The sequence below is a fragment of the Lissotriton vulgaris genome, chromosome 2_1 (genome assembly GCF_964263255.1).
Source record: "Lissotriton vulgaris chromosome 2_1, aLisVul1.2, whole genome shotgun sequence".
NCBI lineage: Eukaryota > Metazoa > Chordata > Amphibia > Caudata > Salamandridae > Lissotriton > Lissotriton vulgaris.
In genome coordinates this window covers 980,214,711-980,233,624 of record NC_141687.1, presented here as the reverse complement: position 1 = coordinate 980,233,624, position 18,914 = coordinate 980,214,711, and the positions used below count along the sequence as shown (strand labels likewise).

Genomic DNA, 18,914 nt, shown 5'->3' with positions numbered 1-18,914 from the left:
CTGCAAAGTTCTCCCATTCTCCATGGATAGCTGTTCTGCAACAAGCAAAAATCTCTGCAATGTTCTCTCACACTCCATGGATAGCTGTTGTGCAACATAGTGCTTACTTCCTCCATGGTTAACCGTGCCCAACTGAAAAAGTCATCCTATATCAAATCATTAAGTATAAACCTCCATGGGATTCATGACAAAATGGGCTTCATTTAGATGTTTATGCCTTTTCCATAACGCAGTATATCGTCAAGGACCCATTTTCATGCAGTTTCAATTCATGAGATATGCATGTAAGAATCCAGACATCATCCTGTGCTTATTTTCTGAAAGTTCCTATGTCCAGGAAGACAAGAACCGGACAAAAAGGCTTTCTGAGTTTGGACACCTAAGGTTTGGAATCTTCGTCTACCCTCCATCAGACCAGAAGCTTCCCACAATTTTGTAAACCTTTAAAGATGTGGCTGTTTGTTAGTGGGTCATCTAGTCTAGTCATCAAAGCCTCTCATTGTGGCGGCTCCTCTGCTAAGGCGGAGGAGTGTTGCCCCACTGCTTTGCAGCAGGGAAATAAAGGAAAAATAAAATGATAATAACTCAATGTTATTATCATTTTATGTTTTCCTGCTGCAGCAGCTTTGTGGGCGGGCGGGGCTGGGCTGCTCACAAAGGAACAACAAGTGGTTTGCCCACTCCCAAGTGCGCATGAATGTTTGACCCACTGCCTGGGTGGAGATCAGGCCCAGGCTCCCACTGCCTGTCTGAGTGCCGAATCACGATACTCAGACCAATCACAACGCTGCATTTCAGCGTTGTGAATGGCCATGGGGAGTCTGGTGCTTCCTGTTCTGGCCAGGGAGATGCGAAGGAGGGACAACGGAGGAGAGACGCGGCAATCAGGTATGTTTTTTTTTTTAAACACCCTCTGCCCCCAATCGGTGCCGGACGATTCTCTGTGCTTAGTTTTTTTGCTTTTGATAGCGCCGGGGTCCTTGTAGGGCACTAAGAGCTTGTAGACTACACTAAACACAACTAAAGAAGCAAACACGTGCACACTATTATTGTCCAAGCAGGAAACACCCACAAGTGCTTGCGATTCAGTTTCTCTTTTTCTTCCTAGGGTGGTCCCGGACAGTTTGGATTCCCTGGAGTACCTGGCCACCAAGGACTGGCAGTAAGTACCGTATTGTGATAACCTGTAGCATGCCTTGTCTGCCAATTACATTCACTCATTTCCCTGCAGAGGGGCTGGCGTCTGTCCCTCCTGGGGAGTGGTCCAAAAGCCTCACGGAACGGCTAACCTCAACTTAGAGAGAACAGGGAAAGCAAACAAAACGATTTCTGCTCTCATACATTTCAGTGCCAATGTTGTGGACATGATATATCCAGGTGTTCATTTGCAGAGATGGATGCTGGATATTTTGTATACTCGAGTGAAGTATTTCTAAGGAAGAGTTGTCTATGGAGTATTATTTCTATTTTGTGTTATGCATTTGCACACTATATGGCAAATTATTATTATTATTATTATTATTATTCCGAGTTTTGTATAGCGCCTGGTTACCAATAGGCATCCCCGCGCTTATCAGAAAATAACACAGCTACAAGAATGCAAGGATTAAACAGAGAACAAAAAAGTTTTTAAAAGTTTACGAAACCTGAAGAGACTGGCTTCGGAGCGCAGTTGTAAGGGCAGTGAGTTCCACAAGGATGTATGTAGATAGCATTTTGCGATTCCCTAATTGTGAATCACAAGGATTCACAATTAGGAAATCGCAAAATGCAATGTATGAAGGTGTATAGTACACCTTTTGCGATTCCTAGGTGGTCACAAATTACCTATCTCATGAATATTAATGAGGTAGGTCGCAATTTGCGACCCCTAGGAATCGCAACAATCACAGGGACGGTGGCCTGCTGAGATCAGCAGACCACCATGTCCGTGATTGCTTATCAATAAAGCAATCTTTTTTTATAAAGCAGCCGTTTTCCTTAAAGGAAAACAAGATGCTTTACAGATTAAAAAAAAAGTTTACTTTTCATTTTTTAAGAGCAGGCAGTGGGTCCGTAGTACCACTTCCTGCTCTTACAAAGGGTTTTACAAACATTCACAAAAGGTAAGGGGTCCATTCGGAACCCTTTCCCTTTTGCAAATGGGTTACCACTTACTTGTAGTAGGTGGTAAAATGCGAATGTTTAGCTACCGCAATTGCGGTCACAAAACATTCATATATACCAATGCGATTTGGTATTAGAAAGCGACGCCCTAAACACGCAACTTCCTAATACTGAACCCCAAACCCATTTTGCGATTTGGTTATAGGTTACTAAATCGCAAAATTAGGTTTGCTGCATTGGAAAAGCAGACTTTGCATTCGCAAAGCATGCTGATTCTACGAATCTGCCCATTTGCAAACGCAAAAAGGCTTGATGCATCTGGCCCTATTTCCCCACAGGCTTCCTGTGGATTTGCACATTTATGTAATATTAGTGTAGTAGTGCTAATTCTGTGATTCTGGCACACTATTGTGCAGTATTTATATGATAATTATGCCGTTGTGGAAAACCAAAGTACATTACCCCTATGAAAAGGCTTTACATTTGGTACATTACGTATGTAATCCCATATCTCCATTATAATGGTATGGATTTTGAAAAGTAATGTGCCATATATCTCAGGTGATTCCAAAGACTTGGAATATTAGTGCAGTATTTCTTTAGTTTGTGGATTGGTGATCCCATAGTGAGGTTCAATGGATTTGCCTCGTTGTGATGCACTATTCCTTTCATAATTGGATAGATTTGGAAAACTGTAACTATGTATGATCGAAACACTGTAATGCTGTTGACGTGGCACAATATAGTGCAGTAGTCGTAGGGTCATTTTAACATTCTGCCCTCTGCAGTGCAGTATTCTGTGGGCAGTTTTTTGGGTTTGGCATACTGTGCTGCCAGCTGTATTGTTTTGAATTTTACAGACTTTAGTGCAGTATTTCTATAGCGATGCAGAAATACAACTTCCTATGGATGTCCCTAATTCTATATTACTCTCGTAAAGATTTTTTTATTTTTAAAGAATGACAGTGTTCTCAGGTATTTTATTCACAGTGGTGCAGTATTCCCATTGTAAAGCTGTGTTTATTTGTTTAGACCCTACAATATTATTAGGATAATGTTTCCTCTTTATTCAGAGACGTGCAATACTCTTGTGTGGTTTTCCTCTCATTGTGCAATTTTTATATATAGATGTATATTTTTTCGCAGTAGTGTAGTTTTCCTTTCATAAAGCTGTGTTTTTTCACAGTGGGGCAGTATTTCTACCCATATACTGAGAGTTTGGCCCACTATACATACGTCATTTGGTAATTGGTAGCAACATTTCTATTTCTCCTTATCAGAGCTGCGCTTTCCATTGATGGTACCGTCCCACCTTTCTGTGTCTTTTGTCCTCACCTGGCTGACCCCCCCCCAGTGGACAGAGGTAGCTGTGTGTCAGTCAGGGGGCTGTGAGATGGTGGGGAGAGGCCCACACTTGGCTGTCTTTAATACATGGACTATACTCATGTTTCGTTCTTTCTATTCTTAGGGTCTGCCCGGACAACCAGGACCCAAAGGAGGTGTCGGTTCCAAGGTATGTGCCCATTGACACATTTGTCCCAGCATCCCCTTTCCACATAGAAACATTTATTTGGCACTCTGCAGAGGCGTAATAAAAAGGAAGTCTTGGAAAAAACTGAAGTATCTGCAGAAGGCTGTGAAATTAAAAAAGCCTGAAACATTTCGGATGTATGTAGTACTGATGAGGACCTATTTGATACAGTATACAGATGCGCAAGGGTGCTTGGGAGGTGTATATCAAGCCTCTATATGCGAAACACACCACAGAAAGATCAGTAGATATTGGGGGAGAGCATTGTGAGGCTGTCTATGTAACTCGTACCAATAAAACTGTTAAACATGTTAATGAGGCCAGACAGTCAAAGAGGACCGGACCAGAGGGGCGGCCTAGAACTGACCTTAAGGCTGTCTCCAAGGGTGGGCGTTAGCATGATATGTACATGTCTTCGCAATCATCAAGTTGGAGCAGGTAAGAAACGGATGGAAAGGGACTGAGCTGGTAATGGTCCGTGCGAAAGGCTCAAGATGCTGAGTCCATCAACTAAAATGTTCATTAAGATCCTGCGAGAACTCCTGTAAGAGCAGACACTAACGCACAAGGGGTTTTGGAATGGAAGGTCCACTATGCACAGGCCACTGACACTAACTGCCCTAGTAAGGTAGGAGCTGTGCCACTGCGTTGAGCATAAGTGGATTTCACCAAGACATTTGACTGAGTTTGCCTTGTGACCCCATGCGCATGCTGAATAATTGGGGTGCCCCTCATCAACTAGTAGAACTCACTAGTGAGTTGGATAGGGATAACTAGGGTAGAGGGAGATTTGGACGCGGGAAGTTGTCACTCACAAGAATCTCAAGTAATGGAGGCGTGAAGCAGCGGGGAATGCAAGCGCCTGTTACTCAACAATTTCCTCAGTAGACTGGCCCTGGAAGGGAAGGGGCGCCTTGTGTTATGCAGATGATTGAATGACGCCTGCTGGCAGCGACGGCTCGTGGAGGGAGTTACGGTGGGGCAGGAGGGTGGGGAGGGGGAGGGGCAGGGTGGAGGTTGCTAAAAACCGGCATATGGATAATTGCAGGTAAGTAAACAATTTAATTAATAAAACGAATTTCGTAGTGCGCCTTGCATCGCAAAATGCAATGCAGTGCGAGCTACGAAATTCGTTTTATTAATTAAATTGTTTACTTACCTGCAATTATCCATATGCCGGTTTTTAGCAACCTCCACCCTGCCCCTCCCCCTCCCCACCCTCCTGCCCCACCGTAACTCCCTCCACGAGCCGTCGCTGCCTGCTGGGCTCCAGTGAGCTGTGGCGGTTTCTGCTTGTTTTATAGTTCTTGACCACCTGTGTGTTAATATGGAAACATAGAAAGTAATGACCATAGCCCATAGTTCATACACAGGGACCGGTATATCAGTCACTTGGTTAGAAGAGGCAGGATTATCCTTAATGATGGCACTCTTACCGGGGAACCCTCAGTGGGCGGCAGAGTGAGCCCCGTGGCTGTGCTCGTGAGGGCCCTGAGGAACTCTGCCCTCGTTTATATTGGCTGTTCCTCAGCATCTTCAATAAACATTTAAAAAGCAGGAACTAGTTATGGAGCATCAGCCTGGTTCTATGAATCTAATGCTAATCCCTATGCATAGAAGGCCCCTATAGTGAGGTGCTCCACGACTTACCCAAGCAACCCCATGGGTGTGATTTTCCTCGAATGTGGCATACGATCAGCCTGGTCTGCCTGTTTGACTGACATGCCAATGTGCATTTACACCTTTCAACATTCTAAAGATGGCACTTTGTTGCAGAAATAATGTTGACTGGCATAAAAGCAGCAAGGGTGTTTGTTACCAGAGTATGGCATGGTTTGTTCAGTTCAAACGATAGGAAGTACTTAGGAGTGTTGCTGTTATGAAGGATATAGTTTAGATGCTCTTAAGGAAGCTCTTAAACATGGAAAATGATCATATATGACAACAATGGCAGCTCATGAGCATGACTGTGTGGCCTCTGCAAATGAAGTGCCTTATATTCATTCGGCTGAAAGATGACAGGGTGGCATATAGGGGCATACATTCCCAGCCCTTCCCTCTTTGTGAACAAGGCTATGAAAGGATGAGAGATGATGCCAGTGGTACAATAGCTCAATGAAATCCTCGCCTCTTGTACGTCTGCAGTGCTACAGAGAACTGCAGGCTAAGTATAGCTTTCCATTCTTAAATAAATCATTAACCTGCAAAGCCAAGCAGGCGAAAGAGCCATTAAATGTGAAAACTGTAAGTGATAGCATTTTCTGTAATTTATTTGGCACGGTTTTCAAGACTTTTAGTACAACGTGTGTCATGAGATTTATATACTGCTTTATAGAACAATTTTACGTTTACAATATTTTATATAGTTTTCCATAAATGTTAAATGTAATTAAATTATGAAAGGTCTAATAAGAGGACAGTGAGCCCTACAAGCTGCACAATTCCTTTGTATTTCTAAGACCAATTTCTCTGCTACAGCGCTATCCCATGGCATGCCTAGAGGGCAGAGAAATAGGCATCGAAAGAAGACATTTGAGTTCATTCCTGGAGTAAAAATCCTACACAGGTTTCCAGATGCCTTAAAAACACACATGCAGGGCTTGTTTCATTACACCAGTCCCCTCTGAGCAATGGGCAAATGGCTAATAATGCACCACAGTCACTGCTGTACCCGATGGCTGCCTTCTAAGAATGTAGCAGAGGCAGTGGTGTGGCCCTCGGTCTAGTGTTCAGTGTGCACTTACTTCAGTGTGCACTTAGTTCAGTGTGCACTTAGTTCAGTGTGCAGTGGCACTGAAGATGTGAATGGAGGTGAACTTGTGCAGCATGCAGCTCTTCCAGTGCTGGGTATCCGAGTTAACACAGTCTAAACTTGGAAGCAGGGAATGTCATAAACTGAATGCAGGGCATACATAGAGTCCAGTACTTATTCATTGTGATGTCTCAAGTCTGAGAGATGCCATGTCTATGCTTACTTCTGTCTGTCACTTTTACAGGGTGAGCCTGGAAGCCGCGGGGAGCCAGGATTCACTGGAGCCCCTGGCAAGATTGTAAGTCATGTTGTCGTGTTCAGGCCACTGATATTCCTTTCATTGTACTAGCTTTCTAGCATAACTTTAAAAAAATCTTTGCCTTTTTACCAGTTTTCCCTCCTCCACCCTTTCCGGTACGGCTTTCATGTTACCGCTTTTTTGAGTCTTCCTTAACTCCTTTTTCCCATCTCTAACTCTTCCCTCCATTGCATTTTTTACTTCATTTGTCCCATCCTTTACCCTGTCCTCTCTTCACTATTTCTCCTTTCTTCCTTGCATCCCTGCCTTCCCTACTCCCTGCATTATTAGGGTTTTTTCCTCCTCTCCTCTCTCCCTTTTTCCATTCTCCTGCATCCCTGTCCCCCTTTCTTCCTTATCTTCACTTCTTTTTTACATATTTTCCTGGGCCTATGCTTTTCTGTCTTATTTTCTCTATCCTACCTGCTCCTTTTCTCAATTTCTCTGTTGATTCAATTGTCAACTTCCTTCCACAAGGCTAGCTCACATTCGGTATGGGGTAGTTTCATGGACATTATTGACTCATGATGCCTTCTCATTGCTAGCCCCTGCCCGTCCTGAACTTTCTCTACTATTCCTACCACTCAGTTCCTGGTTCTTGGCTCTTCTGAGGTGTACTCCACACTGTCTGTCTGTCCATACTCATGCACTGCAGAAGGGAGGACGGTTCCACAGTTCTTTCTCTAACTCTCCTGTCTTAGACTTTTGTGTACTGCATGCACAGGGACATTGTCAAAAATTCCCTGTGCTGCAACGTGGATGGAGCTGTCATGTTTTAAATGATGTTTCTCTCTGTAATATATTTCAGGGTGAGCCAGGGCCTCGTGGAGAAGTGGGACCTCGAGGTATCGGTGGACTCAAGGTGAGCAATGAGAACTAAAACTTAATGACGTGTCAAACTCCCATGACATCATATTGTGTCTTCTACAACTGGTGCCTCTTTGTCTATTTAACCCTCTTGACCAATGATGTTCAGAGGCTCTGTCATCTCTCTGTGCCATTGGTACCTCTCTGCCGCCTGACTGTCCCTTCATTGTCATACTCATTGTTTCCTGACACATCACTTTCTCCATAATCTTCCAATGGCTGTCACTTCATTGTTCCTTTCTCTGGTTTGGGCGAGTTTGTGCTCCTACAAAGAGCCTCTGTGGCTGGCCTTCTCTAGGCACAGATTACCTGAACTCGATTACCGGCTAAAGGGCCAAAAGATAATGTGACGAAAAACTTTTTCAAAAGGACCCTGAATTTAGAGTGCATAGGTGTCAGACAAAGGTAGAAGAGGTGAACATCAACGTATAGACACACCCCATAAAAATCACACCTACTAGAGTGCGACTCATATCTTTGAACCATGAGCCCAGTGTTAGGCAGATCAGAAGGATTTGGAAACCTGGGCCCTAGAACTGTTATTTGTGAATGAGGCAAGTCCTTTGACTATAATTCTATTTTTTAATGCAAAAAAGGCGATGAGATGAATGCTTGCAGATAGTCGAAACTACTGGCAATCGCTCTGGGTAGTATTGCAACCTATTGTTTTTTGCCCACTGTGCCACTCTAGGCAGACAACAGATTTATTAAAATCAGTACCAAGCATGTTTCTCATGGAAACAGTTCATCCCAAACTGCCAAGCAGGGACCCCTCCAGAAAGGAACCTAAGCAACCTCAGACCAGTTTCGGTCATGTTATGCCTTGTCAGTGAGGTATAGTTTGGATCCTGTGGCGCAACGAACAAGAGACCCGCATCGGTGAATCTCACTTTCTCCCTACGGATGTATGACGTTACAATGCATGCTTTTACCACGCATGCTGTTACAAGGCAAGTATTACAACGAAAACCTTTACAACGCATAGCGCTTTGGGGTGCTGGATAGTGAATAGTTTAATTTACTATTCCAACTCCAGTCCTTGTGGACACTAGGGAAGGTGTTGGATAGTAAATTAAATCTATTCCCTATCCTAGAGCGCCCCCAGCGCAATGCGTTGTAATGGTTTGCGTTGTAATAGTTGCGTCGTAAAGGCACTGCGTGGTAAAAGTTGCGTTGTAAAGGATGTTCCCCTCTCCCTACTGATGTGTTATTGTGGCTCACAAAGCTGCCATTGAGATACGTAACTCTCAATGACTCCCTGCGCATTACTCTGCGTGAAAGGGGCATTCCATGGGTGGTGCTATAGGTGTTCCCGCACAACATCCATGGAACTTGACACATTGTCAGATTTACAACATTTTGTAAACCCGGGAATGCATCAGAATCCTACGCCTCCCCAGGGGAGGCGTAAGGTGGTGTAACAAAGATAAATACTTTCATTTGTCCTTGTTTTTTCCTCTTTCTATGCATGCTGCAGAATGCAGCATGCATAGAAAGAGGAAAATGCCTTTAATTATTGTTTTTGTGCAGAAAGGTGTACTTTCCTGCACAAAACAATCATCCCCTCAGCGCAGGCAGCACCCTTGCAAAATAACCAAGGGTGTCGGTGTTGGCATACGGCTGCTGTTTGTGCGCCGGCGCAGGGGAGTAGGACAGGAATGCTCTATTTCTTGTAGATATGGAGCATTCCTTCCCCTTTATTTTGAATCATAGCAGCGCAGCAGGAAGGCTTCCTGCACTGCGGTGCATCAAAATATTGTAAATGAGGCCCATAATATCTAAATAAAAGCCTTTCCTTCAAAAGCCTCCAGCAGTTTCTGAAAATGATCCCCGTTGATTACATCATTAATTTCTTCTCTCATCTTCCTACCTTTCTCCTCCTACTTCACATATGTGTGGCAATGTTTAACTCAATCCCTTTGTCATTCTTTAACCCACGTTATATTTCTTATTTTAGGGGGATCGCGGTGAACGGGGAGCTGTGGGACCTATTGGATTACAAGGCAAAACGGTGAGCTGGATTCTGTACTGATACAAGGTTCTGAAAGCTTTTTTTTTTTTAGGTGGAGCCAGGTAGCCCCATTCTTACCTGTGCACTGAAATAGTAAGCCACTGTCGGCAGCCAGCATGTTAGAGGATGTGCGCTGAGGCGAGAATCCTCTAACAACGCAACGGCCAGCACAGCCAACCACCACTCCCTAGTTAGCCACGTTGACAATTGTGGCTTACCAATTCAAAGCAAGACCATTTCACTTTTGCGCATCTTATTCTGAAGTGGAACCAGTGGCCTGGATTACGTGGGCCCTCTTTTTCAGGGGTATTATCCTTGAGAAAGTTATTATCAATTTATCCTTTCACTAAGGTGTGCATGTCTACCATTTAGCATACTATGCAATGTATTCCGATGACTCGGGTGCCTAAGAGCTTTACAGGATGTCTCCTCATGTTCGTAGTCCTGATGAGACCCTAATATCCTAACTAAGGGTTGAAACGTCGTTGAGAACCTTGAGTGATGGACAAACAGGAAATGTGTCTATTTTATTCTAGAATGTTTTGCTAACTTTATAAGTTGTTTTTTACTGGGACAAGAGCCTATCCCCACTTAAGGATCGTGTTTACCTTAAATTTTGGCTTTGGCACTGGTGACACATTGCACTGTGTGGTAACGTGTTACTGTGATGTTTTAACGGATTGTTATGGTTTTCTACCTGAACTACATGGATAAATGGCTCTCTCTTTTCTCCTCATAGGTGGTATGGTGTGTCCTAATTTGTATATATTGTATATGTCATTGAATGCATAAGACTATTTAGTTTGTTTATAGAAAGAAATGCTTTTGTAAATGATAATAGTGTGAACCAATGTTGCCTAAAGATTGTTATGTACGCAGGTTCTCATGGGTTTAAGGCTTTTTCTTGTAGCCTGCTAGGACCCCTTGTAGTGACAGCCTAGATTTGAAGCCTAGTACTAGGGCCTAGTGGTCAAGAGGAACTTCCACAGGTGATATTCCTTTTCTCTCAGAAAAGATTCCAGTTTCCATTCATTTGTATTTTCAAGGTTCTGTAACTTGTGCCATTTGCAAATATTTATTCTCTTGCATTGCAGGGTGCTAAAGGTGAACAGGGCCCACCCGGAATCCCCGGTCCCCAAGGCATCCCGGGTGTGAAAGGAGACCAGGTACGTGACGAAGGTTGTATAATAATGCCTGGGAGAGTGGTTGAGGAATACAAGGGAAGAGGTGGAGTGAGGGTGTGGGTTCACGAGAGGAGCGTGGATGCAGGGTAGGTACGGGTACATCAGAGAGCTACACCAAACTGCATTGACAAAGCACTAGACCTGTCTCTACATTTTAACATGGCTTTAGTGAGCAGACTGGCCTCTGTAAAGTCTGCAAAGATTAGAGTGCAGAGTGATTAGCATCCACATATTCAAAAACTAAAGGTTTGAGACACTCATCTGGGTATCACAAAGTGTGAATGTCCTCCTGAGCCCCTACAAAGCTTGTAAAGATTTGAGAGTGCTTCAGAGCCCCACAATAGCCTGCAAAGAGCTGAGAGTGTCTCAGAGTTGTACCAAAGTCTGCAAAGATATAGGAGTGTTGCAGATTTGTACCAAAGTCTGCAAAGATTTCAGAGTGCTGCCGAGTTACACATACACCTTATTTATGAGGCCCTTATGCCGTTGATGTGTCACTTTTTGTAAAAAATGCGCCACACTGCACCATATTTACAAAGTAATGCATCTAGGCAGATGTGTCACTTTGTAAACCCCTGCGCTACCTTCATCAGGTATAATGTATGCAGTTTGAGCGTTCCATTGCAGGCAAGACACGTAGAAGTGATGCAGTGAAATCTATGAAAATTCACAATGACACTTCTAGGGCATCACTACGTCAAATCCCTACGCCTGCTTGAAGGAGTGACGCAGGGCTTTTCACATAGTGCTTGCCCCATTTGAAAAGACACATTGTTGTAGTTGCGTCTGTGTTCAGACACACTCCTGCAGAGCGCCAATTTTGCTCCTACAGATACGTCTGGAACACTAACGTATCTGTAAATCCTTGCGACATGGAGCTCCATATAATAAATACAGCTCATTCATGGTGCCGCAAGGATGGCACACTGAAAAGTGTTGCATCACGCTTTCCCACAGAGATGCAACACTTTATCAATGAGGCCCAAAGTCTGCAAAGATTAAAAAGCATGGTTGTCTCATCGAATGTTGTAAAAACATGAGGGTGCCTCAGACCCTCACAAAAGTCTGCGAAGAAAGGTGAATGAGAGGTTCACAGCCTTTAACCCCTTCCAGGCTCATGACGAGCTGGGCTCGTCATGGCGTAGCCTCCTCGAACGCTGATGCCGAGCCCAGCTCATCATGAATAATGGTAAATCTGAGATCCCAGCACCGGGAGGGAAAACCCTTAGCAGCGATGGAGTTAAAAAGCACGACAGCGACTCCGAACCTAGGGTTCTGCAAAGGAAGAAGGTAGAGTACTGGAGGGCTCATTAAAGTGAGCAGAGCTTTGCAAGGGTTGCAGATCCTCAATTAAAACGCAAAAACTGAGAGTACTACTGTGCTGTATTACACTTTACACTTCATAAAGAGCTGAGAGGTCTTCAGAGCCACATCAAACTTCACAACGTTTTTAAAGTGATTCATAGTTTGACTGAAGTTTAGACAGATTTGAGTAGAAGCTGAGAAGTGCATGATTAGTCATAGATAAGTGCACACATTTTTGAGTGCTGCCATGCTTGCAGGGCCTTGAATTAATTGTGAATGACGCTCTGTCCTATCAGTGTCTGAAAGTATCTAATGTATACCAGCTTAAACTAAGCTGTGAGAAGTCACAAAATATTCACTGACTTTTTATTTTTTAATTTCTGTTCATCAGGGATTTCCTGGCAAAGCTGGACCAAAGGGAGGAATTGTGAGTACCAGGCACTGATTTGTAGCACGTCTTATCTATTTCTTTCTATTTGAGTGTGATTCTTTGGAGCATGCTTGGCCTTGTGTCTATGATGCACACTGTTCTGTTTGAATGAGTGAATCCATGTGGCTGTGGGGTGGGAGCAGCTTCACCCTTCGAGCTACTAGATGTTGGAGCTCGCTCCCAGTCCATATCAAAGCTGCTCCCACAATGCGTGCGTTTAGAAAGCAAGTGAAAACATGAATCTTTAATAATTAATTTCAAAGAGGGTTCTTCAGTGGTGTTTCCTGCTGCTAGTGCCAAGACACCTCAGAGTAATCGAGCGCTTTAAAAAAACTATTAACATAACTGATGCGTGACTATGCGGGCCCATTTTAGTGGTCCAGTCCATGCAGCAATGTAAGTGCACCAAGCCTCTTTTGCTAGTGAAGTGAGTATAAATTCAATCTAGTATTTCGAGATTTGAATCTTGTATTTCCAGTCTTTTGTCTTTTTGTCTTCATGGACGGAGTTAATAAATCTTGAGAAGCAGAAGTTTCACTGCTATCCCAGTGTGTGCATCCACAGTCAGATGCCTTCAGCTAAGCCACCCGGTACTCTGTGAATCCGCTGAGGTTCAAGGCTACCTCATTCCCTGCTACTGCACCAAAGACGCCCCGTTTGTTGTTTGAATTGTTTCTTGGTAGACTAAATGACAGAGAAATGTGGGTAACACCTTGTAGGCCTGACACCATGCCTACGAAAGGTGGTCTGCGACAGTCACATGTTTGGTTGGGACAATCCTACTAGGCTTTCAGAGGTACAGAGCTCTCTTGAGTATCACCATATTCCTACTGTCCAACCTATTGCTACCGTTGATGCCTTTTAAAAGCACGGGCACTCTCCTGGGCCAAGAGATTTAGGAAGTTTAGGGAAGAGTGTGTCGAAGGCAGGGGAACATGGTCACTGGTCACAGTGGGGAATCTCCCCAGCTTCTTGCCTTTTGCTTTATTTCCAAATCAGCGGCCATCTCACAGCCTGTGTAGCAGTGGGTTAATCCACCCTCTAAAAACATGTCCAGCTCTGTGGAGTCGTAGCTGCAGTGTAGCAAAGAAAAGAAAGCAACTTAAAGCTGGACCTGCAATTGGTGAGGAGGAGATAGTTTTCTCAGTGAATTCAACACCACACTTCTCATGACCTTCATCAGGACACATTTCAGTGAGGTTTGTGGTTGCATAGCTGAGGGAGGTCTCCTCCTCAGAAGAGGGAACAACAGAGATTTCTTCAGACACTTGAAAACCCAATGTACAGTAAGCGCTAAGTTAACTGTGGGCTGAAGAAGGACATGCATGTGAGTAGAGCTGTAGAGAATCAAATCTTACCTAACTCTACAAGCGGGCCTTGAGGCTTTGCGAGGCTAAGTGGAGACATGAGGAGTCTTCCTACACAGGTGGTTTCTGTGAATTGGTGTGCTCGCCTGTGCATATATGCATAGGAATCGGTGCCTTTTTAAAGACTCATGGATGTGAGTGTGTGGGTCTGCATGTTAGACTGCTATATAAAAATCCTTCTCAGAGCAGGTGCCTCCAAACTGGGTATGTTCTGAAAATGTGTGATAGTAGGTATAATCCTCAGTGCTGAGTCAGACCATGCCACACAAATATTCTCTTCCACTAGTTACAACGCATCACTATCTTCCTTTGTCCTGTGCAGTTTTCAGTCCTATCGCCACTGGAGCCTTTGTATTGTATATATGCCTGTTTCTATGAAAGCATAAGTAGGGTTTGGATTGGGCTAACACCACAGCAGGCATCGCATTGGTTTAGAGGCATGGACAGCTGCAAACCATCCATGTCAACTTCAGGGATAGATTTGGTGGTGGGCATCTTTTTTTATAATGGATGTGGTGAGGAAATATATTTGCTTGGCTGAAATTATGTAAAGATTTTTTTTCAATGAGGATCAACCAATGGGAGTAGTGATCCCAGCCGTGAGAGAGGAAGATTTAATTATGTTCTTCACTATGCGGACTCTGTCGTCCCCTCACATCTCTTGGATATGCCAGTCTGCTGCTATGTGCTTGTTTGTCTAGTGTAATAATTGCTCGAACTTTTTGGGTGTAAGAAGAGAAGGCAGTGGCGTTGTAGTTCATGTGCACTTGCATGTAAGTGGATTAGTGTGTCTAAGTGAATCATATAATACCCTCCGTGCGTCAAAATGGCAGGCATCCTTTCTGTACTCTAAGCTGGCCATGAAGACCCTTTCCTCTCTCGTCTACAGGGGGACCCTGGTGTCGAAGGACTTGGTGGTGAGAAAGGCGAGATGGTAAGCAATTCCCACGCTTCTCTTGAAAGCCATGCGTCTTCCAGCGCTTGACTGTATCTTCAGGAGTTTTATAGGTGTGAGGAGTGTTGTCCACGCAGGACTTGCAAGGACAAGTGGTGGGCAGGGCAAGAGGTTCGGTGGGTTTTAGCTTCATTTTCAAATTACATTCTTCTGATTTCTGACGGAGGGAACTTGCTCAATCATCTGTGGTTACTTAAAGAGATACATTATGAATTTCATGGTCAAGTGGAGTGGTGTGGCTCACTGGTTAGAGGCAGCAGACCCGGAAGCAGAGGTCAGCCCGGGACCAGGGTTCAATTCCCGACGCGGCAGGGTCTTGGGCCATGGTCAGCGGACTCGATAATTCTCGCCTCGGTGCCTACTCCAACCATGGGTCACACTCAGCAACTCTGGGCAATAGCTTGCTTAATCTCTACTAACGGCCCCATCAGCGCTGGGGATGCTTGTCTTCACCTTGGAGATGCCCAGGAGGGACCATCTCACAGGTAAAGCCAGGATGGGTTCCCCAGCGGTATACAGCGCCGGGACGCCCATTTGCTGGGGCAGCTGTGCGCTTTACAAGTATACGACATTTAACATTTAACAGCCCTAAAGTGCTAACTTTAGCTGAAGTTTCCTGACACTTGATGATAGCCACGTGCCACAGAAAGTTCGCCATCCATGGGCATTGGGAATACTGAAAGGCATCCAAATGCTACGGAAATTTTTCATAGACAAAAACAGAGCCGCAATGCAGCACCGGGAACCTGAGGACCACCCTGCTGGCACTTAGCCTCAATCGTGAAGCTCTTTATTCCAACTCTGATGGTTTTTCAAGGCAATTACGAAGGGATGCTGCAAAATCTATAACAGCAGACACTCTTTCCCATTACTGCTTCCAAGCTTGTGCTTTGATTTATTATTTTCTTATTTATGGGTATTCCTGGACCTTACATACGCACCAGAGGATAAAGAAATATTCAAGTAACCTCTAAACACTGTAGGCAATAAGCAATTGTTCAGTATATAAGTCACAAGACATACAAATTATAGAACAAACATGGGAAGAAGGGGAAATGAAGAGATAAACAGAAAGAAAAGAGCGAAAGGTGACTAGGGAGACAAGAAAGGAGCACACATTAACAAATATATCAGTGTAAATAATTATATTTGAAATGCATCATGATGTATGCACTAGAAATCACAACCTATATCTATTGTCTTTCATAAACCTTTATACGCTAAAAAATATGTATCCATCAGAATCTGAACAATTTACTCTCTCATGAACTAAGGCAAAGTAAACATTTAAAACAGGCGAAAACATTGCTAAAGTTCAATCATCTTTATTTGGTATGGCCAGTAAATTTCAGTAATGGGCTGGCAAAAAATGGACAGAACTTGGAGGAGATCAATGAAGAAACCGAGGAGGTTGGAGATAGGGAGCCATTGGATGTGCCGAGATGACATATGTAGAGCTGTATTTGACATGTAGTTGTCGAACTTAGGTACCAGATACAGCAGTGACGCATGTGCTAAGAATTAAATCGCAAATGTTACTTATGACATATTAAGTCAGGGGTGGGCGCTCCTCTGGAAGGTATTGGTTGAGGGGAGCGGATGATGTTGATTCATGTTGTTGTCATGAAAATGAATATAGATATATTTTTACAAAAGTACTTGGAGAAGATGGGGAGCCAGAGTTTCAGTCTAGTGTGAAATGATGAATTTGAAGACAAAGACTAAGAAAACTGAGTTTTGTTCATCTAGTTTTCCTCTCTTTCAGGGCGAATCTGGGGAACCCGGTCCTAAAGGGCAGGTAAGCAGAATTCACTGCCCATTATCCTCCCTCACAGTGGTGGCCAAGTGACCACTGCGATATGTGGTGATCTCACGAGAAGAGAAGGGAGGCAGGGGATGTACAATGGCCCAACAGAGCGCGTGCCCTAATGGAATGGATGGGATCTGAAGGGATGAGTGGTGGGTGAACAGCATGGCTTTGTTCACATTGCTTGTAGGTGCACTGTGTTTCACTGCTTCTTTGTCACTAGAGGGAGTCAGCGAAAAATGAGTTCATTACAATATTTGATTTTCCTCTGGCTTACGCCATGGGCCAGATTAATGAACAGAGCTGTAACTTTAATTTGCAACATATGTAAGTTCAACAATCACATGGGTATAAATTGCACATGCTTGCCTTACTCATAAAACGATGTGGCTAAGGCAGGCAAAAGCTAGGCACGTCAGAACAAACAAGCACAAGTCATTGGTATTTTTCAAAATGCTTACTTAAACTGTCTGGGTTAGCTCAATACAAGCATAGTGTGTAAAATACACGTGTTCAAAGTCAGGAAATGTGTGACTTTTTAAAATATGGCAATCGTACATCTTTCAAGTTTATTCATCTCTCTGCTTCCAACATTATCCTCACTTTGTTTGACAGCTGTAGAACATGGTGCACTTCCCAGCACTTTCAGAAGCATTTACTCCTTGGCTGTTCACGAGTAGCTGGAAAGTATGGGGAGTTCCATAAAATATGTTTGAGAATACCCAGTCAGTTCAGACTGAGTGGCTGCTCGCCACATCCACATAGGATTTCCTGGACCACTCCTGAAACACCCCTTTGTGTACCAACAAGAGTAGATTAGGAGGAAACCTACATTAATGTCATTTTTCCTCGAGAGAGTACATTTCAGACATGTATATCACAGGTTTATGCCTTCACTCATAGATAGAATCATGTATCATTTACCCAGGCTTAAGTTACACCTTTTTATAGGTTACCTGAGACTTACTTGTATGTAGCAACGCCTCTCATAAACCGTGCCCATATTTACTTGTGCCCATCTGTGATCACGTGTGTTGTTCAGTGTCTCGTGATGTAGCTCAAGAAGGAAGCTGGGACTTTGATTGGCTGAACAACTGTCGAGGTTTCTAACCCTCTGTTTAAAGTCATTTTACATTTCTGTACTGAATCCAAATAGAGAGTGAGCACATTTAAACTCCCACCCGAATCCTGTTTTTTCTACAGAGTGTTTGTTATTGCACCGAATGTTTCCACGGTGCATATTTCGTTTTTGAAAGCGTGGGTCAAAATTGTATTACATTCATATAACCCGCATGCTTTGCTTTAACATTATGTTTTCATCTTTCGAATACTTTACCCCCGTGCTTCCTCCACAGCTGGGAGTACGCGGAGAGACGGGCTACACCGGCCCCACTGGGGACGCGGGGATGCCGGGTGTGCAGGGGCTCGCTGGTCCCCCAGGCCCACGAGGGATGTACGGAGAGAGGGGCGTGCCGGGAATGCCTGGGCGCCAGGGGAATCCGGTAAGTGGCTTCCAATAAAGTTTATGACAAAGACGTAAGTTATTCAGGGTATTAAAAGACCGAGCTAATGGCATGCATTACAACTGCCACGCTCTCCGCTCAGCCTCACAACTGTTGTGTTTGATGCACGTTTCCAATGAAGGCGCCCATATGTATTTATGGTTTTTCTGGGGCACTTTTCACTTTGCGCAAACACGTGCTTAGGATGAGGCCTTCCCGCTGAAGGAACGCGCTATGCCTTGTGGTTAACAGATACTGTTTCCACTCAGCATTTTAACTGTTGACATTCTTGACACTATGACAACGCGTTTGTTTTAGGACAGCCTTTTGCCCTGAACACATTTGTTTTGTGGGCACAAGACATGCTTGGGGCTAAAGAGGCACGTTGCTGTTTGGGCCACTCTAAAAATCTGAATCTCATTAAGAAATGTCCCATAATTAGAAGGGTATATACTAATATATATATTTATTGTCGGTATCTCATCAACAGTTACCGGGCATTGTCATTTTTCAGACAAAAGTAGAAGGATACTCCAAATTCGGGTAGCGGTGGGGAGGGGGTGGGTGTTTAAGAAAAAGACATCCTACAAAAACGCAGCTTACCCATAACAAATTCACAATAAAAAGAATTAAAAAAATCAAAACGTGGAATGTCTCAGAATACAGGCCATCTCGCTTTTATAGTGATTTTTTTCTGCCTATATATAGGGAATGACGTGCGAGACATGGATGTACCAGGTCACACACCATGGGCCTCATTTATGAGCCCTTGCATCACTTTTACGCCGCCGGCGCGTCA

The 18,914-nt window shown here is 44.0% G+C and overlaps 1 protein-coding gene across 1 annotated transcript in view; it reads left to right on the top strand.

Annotated features, from left to right (window-relative positions):
- The window catches only part of LOC147731505 (uncharacterized), an 87,239-nt gene that overhangs the window by 32,786 nt on the left and 35,539 nt on the right, over positions 1-18,914 (top strand). The window contains exons 14-23 of the mRNA XM_086956549.1: positions 1,109-1,162; positions 3,575-3,619; positions 6,634-6,687; positions 7,496-7,549; positions 9,512-9,565; positions 10,660-10,731; positions 12,446-12,481; positions 14,741-14,785; positions 16,572-16,604; positions 17,969-18,115. Of these exons, the coding sequence (XP_086812675.1) occupies positions 1,109-1,162; positions 3,575-3,619; positions 6,634-6,687; positions 7,496-7,549; positions 9,512-9,565; positions 10,660-10,731; positions 12,446-12,481; positions 14,741-14,785; positions 16,572-16,604; positions 17,969-18,115 (594 nt within the window). The remainder of the gene's footprint in view (positions 1-1,108; positions 1,163-3,574; positions 3,620-6,633; positions 6,688-7,495; positions 7,550-9,511; positions 9,566-10,659; positions 10,732-12,445; positions 12,482-14,740; positions 14,786-16,571; positions 16,605-17,968; positions 18,116-18,914) is intronic.